The sequence below is a fragment of the Eurytemora carolleeae genome, unplaced genomic scaffold (genome assembly GCF_000591075.1).
Source record: "Eurytemora carolleeae unplaced genomic scaffold, Eaff_2.0 scaffold64, whole genome shotgun sequence".
In the NCBI taxonomy this organism is placed as follows: Eukaryota; Metazoa; Arthropoda; class Copepoda; order Calanoida; family Temoridae; genus Eurytemora; species Eurytemora carolleeae.
In genome coordinates this window covers 610305-624313 of record NW_019396205.1, presented here as the reverse complement: position 1 = coordinate 624313, position 14009 = coordinate 610305, and the positions used below count along the sequence as shown (strand labels likewise).

At 32.8% G+C, this 14009-nt stretch overlaps 1 protein-coding gene across 1 annotated transcript in view; it reads right to left on the bottom strand.

The window, feature by feature from the left end:
- LOC111698079 (uncharacterized) overlaps positions 1 to 14009 on the bottom strand; it is a 39723-nt gene that overhangs the window by 16738 nt on the left and 8976 nt on the right. Inside the window, exons 2-4 of the mRNA XM_023468315.1 lie at positions 13116 to 13390; positions 3649 to 3889; positions 3053 to 3118 (exon numbers count right to left, since the gene is read on the bottom strand). Coding sequence (XP_023324083.1) covers positions 3053 to 3118; positions 3649 to 3889; positions 13116 to 13182 — 374 coding nt within the window. The 5' untranslated portion in view covers positions 13183 to 13390. The remainder of the gene's footprint in view (positions 1 to 3052; positions 3119 to 3648; positions 3890 to 13115; positions 13391 to 14009) is intronic.

Here is a 14009-nt window from a genome sequence, read left to right as displayed (position 1 = left end):
ATCCGGTGAATATTCAGTTTACATTCGTTCAGTAAATATTTGGTATACATTCGTTCGATGATCATTTGGTGCACATTCATTAAATATTCGGTTTAAATTTGGTGAATATTCGATATAAATTTGCTCGATGATTCGGTGAATATTCGGTATACATTCATATGGTGAATATTCGGTATAATTCTTTCAATAATTATTTGGTGTTCACTCATTAAATATTAAGTGTGCATTTTGTGAATATTTGATATAAATTCGGTAGATGATTTTTCGGTGAATAATCGGTTTACATTCGTGCAGGCGGGGATTATTTGGTGTGCATTCGGTATATATTCAGTATACATTCGTTAAATATTCGATATAAATTCGGTCGGTGATTCTTAGGTGAGTTATGTGAGTAAACTCAGGAAAAAATTAATATACATATAAAATCGGTACATATTTGATTAATATTCGGCACAATTTTTATAAATATTTGGCAAATATTTGGCACATATTTGACGAATATATGGCATATGTTTGATGAATAGTCGGCACATGTTTGATGACTACATATTCGGCACGTGTCTGATAAATATTTGGCACATGTTTGCTGAATTTTCGGCACATATTTTATAAATATTTGGCACATATTTGATGTAAAAGTATAATATAAATATATGGGGTAAATTCTAAATCTCTATTATGAAGTTTAAAATCCTCGAAATGGTTATTTCCTGTGCAATTTTACCTTGAAAAGAATATAATAAATTATTGGCCTTATCAAATCTACTGCAGTTTGCACACACCAGAGCTTTTACATTAAAACTAAAGGGAAAAAATAGAGTGGTTTGCGTTTATATCAATACAATGAAGACGACTTCTTATTTATCATGCGTCGATCCCCATGACGAGCGTTTATCAAATTGCGAGTTTACATTGAAAACATAGAGGTGTTCATTGACAACTTCTCTTGTTTTACATGTTTATGTGTCTCTGCTGTTTGACAAGCTTAGAAGAAATAAAAATAGAAATGTTATTGATATATACGTCGATGGCTGTACAAAATACTTTGTGTATTAGTTTGTTGGTGTAAGTTAAGTTTGTTGAATGTAATCCATCCAACAAATATCTAGGGAAATTCTTGAGATAATTTAGGGAAATCCAATCAGCCTCATAGCTGCTAAGTGAGATAAACTGAGCGGAGATATTATTTTATCTCGTATTCCGGGAATTTGGATAATCTCTCAATGAGGAGAAAACGAGATAAACTAATTCTATTCAAAAGGTCTCTGCTCGATTTTTTTTATATATTTATATAGTTTATGTACAAAGATAGAATTTATTTGATCCAAACCAATTCCATGTATAGATTATCTTCTCAACAAAACCTTCATATTTGATGCGTAGAATCCGTTCTTGAAGGTTAGGTTCCGTTCTTGATAGTTAGAATTCGTTCTTGATAGTCAGAATCCCTTCTTGATAGTTAGAGTTCGTTCTTGACGCTCAGAATCCGTTTTTGATAGTTAGAATACGTTTTTGATAGTTAGATTCCGTTCTTGATAGTTAGATTCCGTTCTTGACGCTTTGAATCCGTTCTTGATAGTTAGATTCCGTTTTTGATAGTTAAATTCCGTTCTTGATAGTTAGAAATCAGTTCTTAAAAATTAGATTACGTTCTTGGTAGTTATAATCCGTTCTTGGTAGTCAGAATCCGTTCATAATAGTTAGAATTCGTTCTTGATAATTATAATTCGTTTTTGACACTTAGAATTCGTTCTTTATAGTTAAAATTCGCTCTTGATAGTTAGAATTTGTTCTTGATAGTTAGAATTCGTTCTTTATAATTAGATAACGTTCTTGATAGTTAAAAGCCGTTCTCGATAGTCAGAAACCGTTCTTGATAGTTAGAATTCGTACTTAACGCTTAGAATCCGTTCTTAATAGTTAGAATCCGTTCTTAATAGTTGTATTCCATTCTTGATAGTTAGAATCCATTCTTGGTAGTCAAAATTTGTTCTTGGTAGTTAGAATCCGTTTGCTTGTTAGAATCTGTTCTTGATAGTTATAAATCCGTTCTTGACAGTTAGAATCCGTTCTTGATAGTTAGAATCAGTTCAGTGTAGGTAAAATCCGTTCTTGATAGTTAAAATACGTTCTTGATAGTTAGAATCCGTTCTTAATAGTTAGAATCCGTTCTTGATAGTTAGAAATCAGTTCTTAAAAGTTAGATTACGTTCTTGGTAGTTAGAATCCGTTCTTGATAGTTAGAATTACTTAGATATCAATCTTTATACTAAGAATTTGTTCCCGATGTGTACCTGAAATCCGTTCTTGAGACCTGAATCATTTTTCCTAATTCGTTCTTGATGCCTAGAATACGTTCTTAATACTTATCTTCAGTTCTCAATATATCAGACTTCGTCCTTGATAATTAGAATCCGAATGTTTAACTTAGAATCCATTCTTGATACCTTGTTACCTCGTTTTTAATTCATTGATTTGTTCTTAATATGCTTTGAGAATCCTTATTTAGGCTTCATTATTTATACTTAAAATTTGTTCATTGATCATGAAAATTGCATCATTATTCTCAATATGCTTAGAATGTGTTCTTAACACCTAAAATCAGTTCTCAATATGCTTAGAGTCTGTTCTTCATTCCTTGAATCCGAATGTTTTACTTCGAATCCATTCATTGATGTTTTGAATTTTTTAATTTTTTAATAAGGTTTATTATATTTTACGTCTAATCGTATTCACATGCAATGTTTGATCCTCAGAAATTAAAATGTCTTTTTAAATTTTATTCTGCTGCGCAATTTGAGAATTTATAAATAAAATTCAAAGTCTCCGAATGTTTATTTTAACCCCCACCCCCTTCCTTATCATATAAATATTGCAAATTCGCAAAAAATGACGACTCTGCGAACATACATATTTTTTCTTAAGCTATGGATTACAATAAGACCGAAAGATCGAGCATGGGAATAAACATGGGAATTTAGTGACTAGTCTTTGTTCTACGCGGTATTATTTCGTAAACTAAAACTACTACTGTTTTGATATTCGCCCCTACCTGCTGTTTAATGAAGATATTGAGTTGCCAGCCCAACCATTCTCATAGGATCTAACCCAGGTGGATCTAGATAATATATGTTTATAGATACATTATTATCATAGGATCTAACCCAGGTGGATCTAGATAATATATGTTTATAGATATATCATTCTCATAGGATCTAACCCAGGTGGATCTAGATAATAGATGTTTATAGATGCATCATTAAAGATTAGAAGGGAAGGAAACACGAAGGAGAAGGAATAGAAAAAGGAAGGAAAAGGTAGGAATACAAGAAGGACAAGAGAAAAGGATAAGGGGAGTAGAAAAGGAAAGGATAAAGGAAGGAAAAGAGGATAAGTTAAAGGAAGGAGAAGATGATAGTGTAAAAGAAGGAGAAGAGGAAAGGATAAAGGAAGGAAAATAGGAAAGGAAAGGAGAAAGGAAAAAGAAGAGGAAAGGATAAAGGAAGAAGAAGAGGAAAGGATGAAGAAAGGAGAAGAGGAAAGGATGAAGAAAGGAAAAGAGGAAAGGAAATGATAAAGAAAGGTAAAGAGGAAAGGAAAGGATAAAGGAAGATCTGGAAGAATATAACTATGATGTATAGTGTATACCTACGAGATGGTGTATGGGCTCCATGTCCTGGAACTGCTAAAGACATGGAGAAGTGTGGGGACTGAGACCACTGGCTAGCCTGCCTAGTAGGGCGTATCCTGGATCCTCCGCCCCCCTGGTTAGACAAGCTGCCCTGCCTGACCGGCCCAGGTAGAGGAGTAGTTAAACTACCTTGATGCTGAACCCGTTGCCTGAAGTTCATAGCTAAACCAGGCAGATTTCTAGGAACAGTATCCAGACCTAAACAAAACAAATTATAAAGGACCAACTCACCGATATTTTATTCATCGATTTGACTGATAGCCGAGTTTACTAATATTCAATTGAACTAAGGTCAGCTGTTTACAAACCGGTTTTTAATCTATTTGAACAATAGTGCTTATGAACAAAAAAATATTATTTTCAAATGAACTAATTAAAATTTTAAAAAATTAAATTTAAACACTCGCCGCGGCACTCGGCCTCCTAGCCTGTCCTAGCCGCAGCGCTCGGACTAGAAATTGTCGTAACCTAACCGAATCTTCAAATATTAAGATTAAATCATAATTATTTTTTTTTGTAGAAATACTTTTAAAAAATAGGTTCAATCGAACAAATATTTGTTCAACAGGACATTATGGTCCTTTTGAACTTTAGTCAAATGAAGATTAGTTCAAACGTAACTTAGTCTAATCGATATGACACTATTCATCCAGCTCACCCAAGCCACTAGGGTCAAATAGGGCCCAAACAAGATATCAAATATCGAGCTTGTAATGGAGTCTCTTATGCGCTTAATAATTAAATGGGACTTGTCATCGTAAATTGTTACGTGAAATATTTTTATTTGTATGAACATAACGTTTCTGCAATCTTCAGATATACTGATTGGTGGATTCTTTAACTCTTTAAGATGTTTTATAAAAAGACATTAAAGGGACTGTACCTAAAATTATGTTTACCAGAGATACCAACTCAAAAATATGCTTGATGTTAAATCCAAACCAAACGTATTCTGTGAGGTAAATGACGTCAAAGTACATCATTAAGCGTCACTATCTATCTATTTTTAAACCTTGTTTCAATATCACTTTTCCTACTTTTCAGTAGATTATTATTAATCCATACAATTAAATTTATTTGCATTTATAACATGCTTTTATATGATTAAAAATTTGAAGAATAGAGTGGTACAATTTCAGCTCAATTCCGGAACGACAGATTTTTTAACTGCGATACATTATATGCAATTAAAAATTTAAAATATAGATTACATACTTAGCAAAAAACATGCAACCTTTTTGAAACAAAATATAATCACACTTTTTGATTAGATTGATTTAAGGTTATTTCAGAAAAAACAACAGATTTTTTTAATCTTATCATAATATTTTCTCGTTGATCTCGTGTTGGTGGAATCTCTATAGAAAGAGAGAAAGGTTAATCTCTAGCGAGGAGATTAAACTCACTTCATCAATTCAAAAGTTCTCAGCTTATTTTGATGCGGATCCGGATCCAGGTTTAATCCGGATTCTGATATATGACATTTAATCAGTTTTTAACTTTAATAATTTATTTTAATTAAATTTTACAATATTTTAAAATTTTAATATGATATCAGATGGAAACATTTTGAGACTTCTATATTTCTTGTTTTTAATCCTTTCTTCTTGATCTTCCATTCCTTGTCCATCCTTCAATCACCCTATGGCTAATTTTGAAAATAAAAATAAATGAATTTTTTGGATGTTTTCTGCAGCTAGCCAAATTGCAGAGGTAGAACTATTTTTTGAAGCCCTGTATCTATATTCTATATATTGAGAGTGACAAGGTTACTCTTCCCCTTGTTTATATTTAAATTTTGCTTCAGTCATGATACTGTGTCGAGTCAGCTACTGCATTCCTAGCTTTTCTTGGAGGGGGAGAGGGGTGAGGGGGGCATTTTCCACATTTTCCAGTTTTTTGTATCTTGAGTAGGACATAGAGGGGGGGATGGGACGTCTGCCATCCTGTGTATTCCCCTTCTAATTTTTCCTGTTCTTCTTTCTTGTTTATCTTGCTTTAAGCACCCATCTCTACTGTCAAGAGATTTCCTTTCCACTTTTCTCTGTTCAATTTATTTTTTTTCTTGCTTCTTGTTTCTTGTTTTTACATAAGGCCTTCCCAAATAGTTCTTTTAACATCGAGTTGTGGAGCAGGTAGGAATGAGATAAGGAGGTTTGTAGGAAGAAGGATATAGGGGATTTCTCCCTGTGTTCCTTCATTTTATACTGTTTCCCAGTTAGGGGAATTAAGGAATTTGCCCATAACTGCACCCCATATGCAAAATGGGGAGTTGTGATCCCTGAAAGCTCTCTTGAGAGGTATCTTCCATAGTAGTCCAGTCCTCACATCTGATCGAGTAAAAAACCGGTATCGTTGTGCATGGCTTGTATTCCCACGAGGGGTTAAACTCCTCTTTCAGTGAAGCAAGCTGAAGATGAAGTTTTGTTTTAATCTATGTACAATTCTTGCTTCCCCTGTAGGATACTAGATGCGTAACTAAACACAGCGCTTCCCCAGCTGCAATTCTGGGAATGCATAGTAGGTCCGGTCCGTTCTGCTAGACATTTAATCAGTAAATATCAAACTAGTTCTTGTTCTGCAATTTCATTGAAAATTTTATAGAAAAGTGAATATTTTTTAATCACTAAAAATCTAGAAATCAATAATATTTATAATTATTTATAAGTCTTTAATTTTACTTTACCAGGACAAACTGTTAATTAGAATATAAAATTTATATTTATAATATATATATATATTATGCCGATAAGCAATTAAAAACAGCATTTTTTACTTAATATCTATATTATTAAGCTCTTCGCTCATATATATTTGTATATATATATAATTTATTTTTCTACACAAATTTGAAATTTTTTTTCAAAAATCAAATTTAAAAAATTCCTTGTGCAACCCCGGCGCTACAGCAGCAGTACATTATAAAAACATAACCATGTAAGATTTCGTAGATTTTTCTGTTCTTAATGGGGGATTTTTCAAAAATATAATCTAAATTATTTTCAATTCATTTGGTTCTATATAGATTGTTTGTTTATGTCAACTAAATGTCAAAAAGCCGGAACCGATCGGGACAAAACTTTTTGTGGTAACTCACTTGACCCATATTACCCTATGACTTGCCCTAGGAAGGTTTTTAAAAATTAAAATTAAAATTAAAATTAAAAATTGAAATTTTTTGGCTTATAACAATTTTGATTTTTTAAGAATTTAGGAAATCTTCCAAACAAAACAAGATTCTCTGCGTGCATGTTGATTTCAAAATTATTAAAAAGGCTTGAAGAAAGGTCAACAACAAAAAAGTAGGATTATTGTCGGAAAGATGGTTGGTGATTCTTGTCAAAATGTGGTAAATTTTACATATTTCAAACTATAAATTCTGTTAGGTCAAATAATCTTAGTTTGTAATATTACAGACTTACCCCATCAGGTTTCAAATATATAAGTATTAGAAAATTTGAGTTTGGAGCGGAGTATTTTTCAGCACTGGATCCAGATCAGAAGCTGAACAAGAACAAAATCTAATTTAACTTTTTTTTTTTTTGGGGGGGGGGGTTATGGGAAATCGGATTAAAATAAATATTCTCAAAGTTAACATACGCTTTGTAAAATTTTAAATTGAATGAAGTATTTTTACATTTATTTTCAGCATACAGTATTTCATACTTGAAGGAGCATTTATACACCATTTGTTTTATTTATGTCAATTTATGCTTCTTCAATAAATAAAAATATATCTTTCTTTGTTTGCAATAAAAATTTGTTTATTTAAAATTTGTCAACAAATTTTAGGTATCGAGGAACCAGTGATACGGCGCTTTCAGAGGTGTTTCAAGTGATGTTAGGTATACTTTCCAAAAAGCCACCCAGTAGCAACTTCCCAAGGGTATATTCCCAAGTGGCAACTTCCCAACTGTGCAATTACCCAATCTTGGTAACTTCCCAAGTTTGTTTTAGCCGCAGCGCTCAGCCGCCCATCCTAGCCGCAGCACCCGGCCCCCCAATGCAAACCTAACCTTTGGGAAGTTGCCGCTTGGGAAATCGCACATTTGGGAAGTTGATACTTGGGAAATTGTCACTTGGGAAGTCGCCCTTGGGACAGTATTCTACGTCTTTCAGGCCCCAACGAATGCGGAGCTCCCTCCCCCTCCCACTCCTGGAAAGAAAAGAAAATTTAAGCCCCTCCTCTGGAAAAATTCCTGAGTTGGCCCCTGATTTTAATCTGTAAAAAATATGCACAAAATGCTGAAGTACAGGACGTGAAGCAAAACAACATATTTTTAGTGTTACTTGTCATTGTAAAATTGAATAAAACTATACCTACACAATTTGAGTAATGGTCAAAAACGTGATTTGGTCGAAGCACGTGACAAGTTAAACTGTCAAACTGGCGGACGCTGAACTTTGATGGAGGAAAGGAATAAAACAAACAAGATCTGTCTTACCTTCAGTTTTATCATGAGAATCATGTTTTCCAATATTATTGCTAGAAAGTGAGGAATTAGATAATTACTGTTTATAGTGTAAACAAATGCAAAGTGACTTGTTCCAGGCTGTATTTAATTAGGTTGCTGTCACAAACTATTTACTAGGAAATATTTCAGTATGTATTCACAGTTTTGATCCTTAACATAATTCTATATAAAAACATTTCTATGTTGAGTGAGGACCAGAAAAACTGTAGAATGACTGTCGTCTTTATTCATCCTTTTACATTAAAAATGTCGTTTAAAATTGGTAAGTTGTGGATACATTTCTGGAAATCTTCAGGGCTTCAGTAGCAAAACACAAGAAACCCAAGCGAAATTTCTGATAGGGACTAAAATTATGCATAATTTCAAGAGACCCTCCGACCATACATTATAGAGGAAAATGCCCCACCCACAACGGTACCCTAGAGACAATAATGTGGAAGATATCGTCGATTTCCTATGTTGAAAAGTTTTTATTTCTTATAAAGATCTCTTATAGAAAACTCCAATTGAACATTAGATTTAAATAAGAAAAACATAGAAAGCTTATTTTCTTGATCGATCAACCCTTTAAAGTTTACAGAGGAATCGCACATGCCATTCTATAAATGGAGGGTCACTTGAAATTACGCTTACAGCCCTTTAAGTAAAAGAAAAAAGATTAAATCTAAAAAAGAATATTTTTCCAACACAGTTCTTTTCTTTCAAGTATGAAATAAAAATTTTAAATTCCCTCTAGTAAAAATTTCAATAAAAATTTCAATAGAAATTTGGAAAAAACGAAATTCAAAACCTCCATGGGTCTTCCGTATTTATTACTGTCTGTTAAACGGTTACAAGGTTTGAAACTTTAAACGATCCGTTTTTAACATTTTAAACGGTTAAAAAAATACACATCAGAGTTAGATGACATTACCTCTTTTTTTTTTGGGGGGGGGAAGACCAGGAACACGACATTAACCCATCAGGATATTTGTTTGGAAAAATGCAGTTTGATTTTCTGAAAAGGGAAAATTGTCTGAAAATATGACGTCTTTATATGCAAAGAAGAATTTATCCGAATTTTTTCAAAATCTTAAAAACTTTTTTATTTGTTGATAAAATACTGTAGAAGTAAACAAAAATATCCAGTACAGAGAATAAGATGGAAGCATAGACTTAATAGGTGAACAATCCCTTTATATATATTCAAATAGGTGAACAGTCCCTTTAAACATATTCAAATATGTGAACAATCCCTTTAAGCATATTCAATTAGATGAACAATCTCTTTAAGCATATTCAAATAGGTGAACATTCCCTTTAAACATATTTAAATAGATGACCAATCTCTTTAAGCATATTCAAATAGGTGAACAATTCCTTTAAGCCTATTCAAATATGTGAACAATCTCTTCAAACATATTCAAATATGTGAACAGTCCCTTTAAACATATTCAAATATGTGAACAATCCCTTTAAACATATTCAAATAGGTGAACAATCCCTTTAAACATATTCAAAAATAAAGTTATAAAAACTCTTGTCCAACTTGAACAGATGTCTGTCTCTATAATAAAACTTTAAACTACAAAATGGATGCTTAGAACTCAAAAAAAAATTTATTTGAAGAAATAACAATCATAAAAATACATTTTTTGATAATTTGTAAGCTTAATGGTTACGAAGATTTGTCTGAAATTCATTAAAAATTAATTCAGTTTTTTTAAATAATGAACCTGATTTTGTCCTAAGTAATTATAATTTTCTCTCGAAATTATTCAATATTTTGTAAGAAAACTTACAGACAAAATAGACAAAAAAGACAAAATAGACAATATGGTGTTGCAAAGATAAAGCCTTAATTGGAATACAGATATATCTTCAAATAGATCTGAAATGCATTGAATAAATTGCAAATAAATTTTGATATTTAGGATGGAAAATATTGTAAATAAATTCTTGATATTTAGAATCAACGACAGAATATTTAGAAGTATTTTCTATATTTTGTAAAGGAAAAAGGTTTTACAGATAAAAAGGCTAGCTAAATGGTATGGTATAGTTAAATGACCGGCCCGGCTGCAGAGGTCAGAATTGCTGAATCCTGTTTTCTAAAAAGTAGTTGATAATGTACGATAATTGTTAATACTTATCTCACAGCAATAGCTTTTCTTCAGTTTTATTAATCAAATAATTGTTTGAAAGAAGGAAAACTTGCGCGCTGCTATTGGCAAGGGCGGGGGGGGGATGTCTTCTATTTTATTAAGGCTTTTGAGACATTTCTAAAATGTCCCTGATTTAAATCCAGACACAGCAGGAATAAATATTTAGCTGATGAACCTTCATAATGTTTATTCAGTATACTGCATCACAAAGCTGGGTGGGAGGGTTAGGAAGAGAAAGCTGAGTAGGAAGGTTAGGAGAAGAAGGATAAGTAGGAAGGTTAGGATAAGAAGGATGAGTAGAAAGGTTAGGAGAAGAAGGAGGAGAAGTAGGAAGGTTAGTATAAGAAGGATGAGTAGGTTGGTTAGGAGGAGAAGGATGAGTAAGAAGGTTAGAAGAAGTAGGAAGGGTATGAGAAGTATTAGTAGGAAGGTTAGGAGGAGGATGATGAGTAAGAAGGTTAGGATGAGAAGGAGAAGTAGGAAGGGTAGGAGGAGAAGGTGAAGAAGGAAGATTAGGAGGAGAAGGATAAGTAGGAAGGTTGCAGATGAAGAATGAGACGGGAGGTTAGGAGGAGAAGGATCAGTAGGAAGGTTATAAAAAGAAGTATGAGTAGGAAGGTTAGGAGGAGAAGGATGAGTAAGAAGGTTAGAAGTAGGAAGGGTAGGAGGAGAAAGATTAGTAGGAAGGTTAGAAGGAGGATGATGAGTAAGAAGGTTAGGATGAGAAGAAGAAGTAAGAAGATTAGGAGAAGAAGCACAAGTAGGAAGGTTGGAGAAGAAGGATGAGAATGAAGGTTAGAAGGGGAAGGATGAGTAGGAAGGTTGGAGAAGAAGGATGAGAATGAAGGTTAGAAGGGGAAGGATGAGTAGGAAGGTTGGAGAAGAAGGATAAGAAGGAAGGTAAGAAAGAGAATGATGAGTAGGAAGGTTATAATAAGAAGGATGAGAAGGAAGGTTAGAAGGAGAAGGATGAGTAAGAAGGTTAGGAGGAGAAGGATGAGAAGGTAGCTTAGAAGGAGAATGATGTTCTTTGTGAAAGTTAAATTTTTAAAATAAAGTTTTTATCATTTTTATGTGAACCAGGATGGAAATGAAATTATTTTAAATCCTTGAATCTTATAAATTAACGAACCAAACAGTAAAACCTTGTGTTAACCTATAGTGATGGTAGATGTAGTATTCCTCCCCAAACTTCCCTCAAACTCCAAGCTTTTTGGCTGATCGCCTATTTCTATGGCCAATTATTAAATACGCATTTATGAAGCAACAATAAATAATATTTGCGATATCCTCTTGCACTTTTTGCCGTCGAACGTCTGTAAGAATACTATTTAACTTACTCTTGCGGCTTTAAAAGTCGGTCCGGCACTGAACTGGAGCTTTCAACGCCTTGAACTTTTCAGTTTGGACCACTTTTTATAGATTGTGAATGGAATTAAGCGAATGTGAGACTCTAATTCAAACTCTATCTGCTAAATAGTTGCTCTAAATGAATATACTATTTAAGTGTATGTAAATGATTTGATAGAAAGTATGCCAAGTGTACAACTGCTCCAAACCAAAAAAGTCTGTCAAGATATTTGAAGTTTTTGTTCTTGCAATAAATAGCATGAAATTGTAACATTTTTTAATACCTTATTCATAACACATAAAAATGTTGAAAATGTAACGTAATGTAAAATTTTTGTGTTTTTATTCATTGATTTTATTTATGATCTTTTTAAATTAGCATTTTCTTTTTTCCTATGGTATACATTGCCAAATCTTGAATCTATTGGTATTCAACTGTTGCAAGGTGCTCAATATTGCAAGTTGGCATCAAGAGTTCGGACGTGCCAATAGATTTTATTTACAATTTGTACTTAAATGTAGTTTAAATAAAGTTTAAACTAGATAAAGAAAAAGTAATGTTAATAATGTTTGTAATCATAGTAATAACTTTCAAAACAAAAAGATTTAATCCCAGATTACAGTAATACTTTTGCATCCTTATAAAGCCTAAAGTATTCAAAACCTATTTTGAAATAAACGTTCTTTTGTTAAATATATCTAGGGATTCAGGAAATTAATTTTCTAATAAATGAAGAATAGTAATATTTGTTTATCTAAACTTGCTTTATCTTTAGTGGAATCTCATTATGTGAGAGACTGTTTCATGATTGTTTAAAAAAGTATAACTACAAAACTAACTTGTTTCATAGGGTTCTTATATCCTGTGCTGAAAACTTTAGAATGGTGGATATTGAGATCAATGCTTGATCTCCTCTTTTTCTTAATCTCCAGATTAAATAATGCTTGTTCTCCATTAATCTCCAGATTAATTAACAGATCGGGATTAAGGATATCTCATTCTAAAGTTTCCAGCTGGTCAAATTAATCTACTAACCTGTATTATAGGGTTCTATACTGGTTGTATTAATCCACTAACCTGTATTATAGGGTTCTATTCTGGTTGTATTAATCCACTAACCTGTATTATGGGTTCTATTCTGGTTGTATTAATTCACTAACCTGTGTTATAGGGTTCAATCCTGGTTGTATTAATCCACTAACCTGTATTATAGGGTTCAATCCTGGTTGTATTAATCCACTAACCTGTGTTATAGGGTTCTATCCTGGTTGCATTAATCCACTTACCTGTATTATAGGGTTCTATCCTGGTTACATTAATCTACTAACCTGTATTACATGGTTCTATCCTGGTTGTATTAATCTACTAACCTGTATTATAGGGTTCTACCCTGGTTGAATTAATCTACTAACCTGTATTATAGGGTTTTACCCTGGTTGAATTAATCTACTAACCTGTATTACATGGTTCTACCCTGGTTGGACTAGACAGTCTACTAGTTGGGTTCTCTCTAGGTTTCATCTCTAGTCTGAGCAAGATTCAGGAGTAATTTTCTCAACTTGGTTTTTACTTCTCATCATGTTCACATCACTTGTTTGGTCTTAGAGGTTTCCTCTTTCAAGTGTATTCAAGTGTATTTGAGGTTTTACAGGTGTAGAGGTTTCAGAGTTACAAGTTCAAGGGTTTCCTATAATTCTTCTTCACTATTAAAACTGTTCCTTGTCACTACCTTTGGACTTTTCATGTACATACATTATATAGATCATAAACCTGAAGGTAACCAAAATATGTACACTCATAGTCATATAAGGGTTTCCTCAAAAGAAGAGATATTACACGGACATTTTATATTTTGAAGCTGTTTGGCTTGTTCTTTTTTCTTCAGTATTTACAATATATTTTCGGAATTGTTTTTATTATATCCACACAATTTAAGTTTATTCCAGTCGTAAATTATTTATTTATTTATCAATATCTAGCTTCATTTAATCCATCGTAATATCCAGTATCTAAGGAGAAGAGAACTAAGAAATGAAAGAGGGATAAGGTTTGTTTACACCGCACCCCACTCTAAAATTCTGGATGCCGGTACAACATCTTATGCATTCAGTCGTACCGTAAAGTCTGGCCTACCCAGTGTAGAGCAGACCCAGCACGTTTTATAGAACAAAAGCAGCCTGGCAAGCTATAGTGACGTATTATGAGCGGAAGTGTCTATTTTTTATTTTTATTTATTATATATTCAAATATTTCAGTTAAAGTACATGAGTTCAGATTTAATTTTAGTTTAACTATGTAATCATTTCAATTCAAAATTAACTGAGGAGGAGCAAGTGCCACCCCCCCCC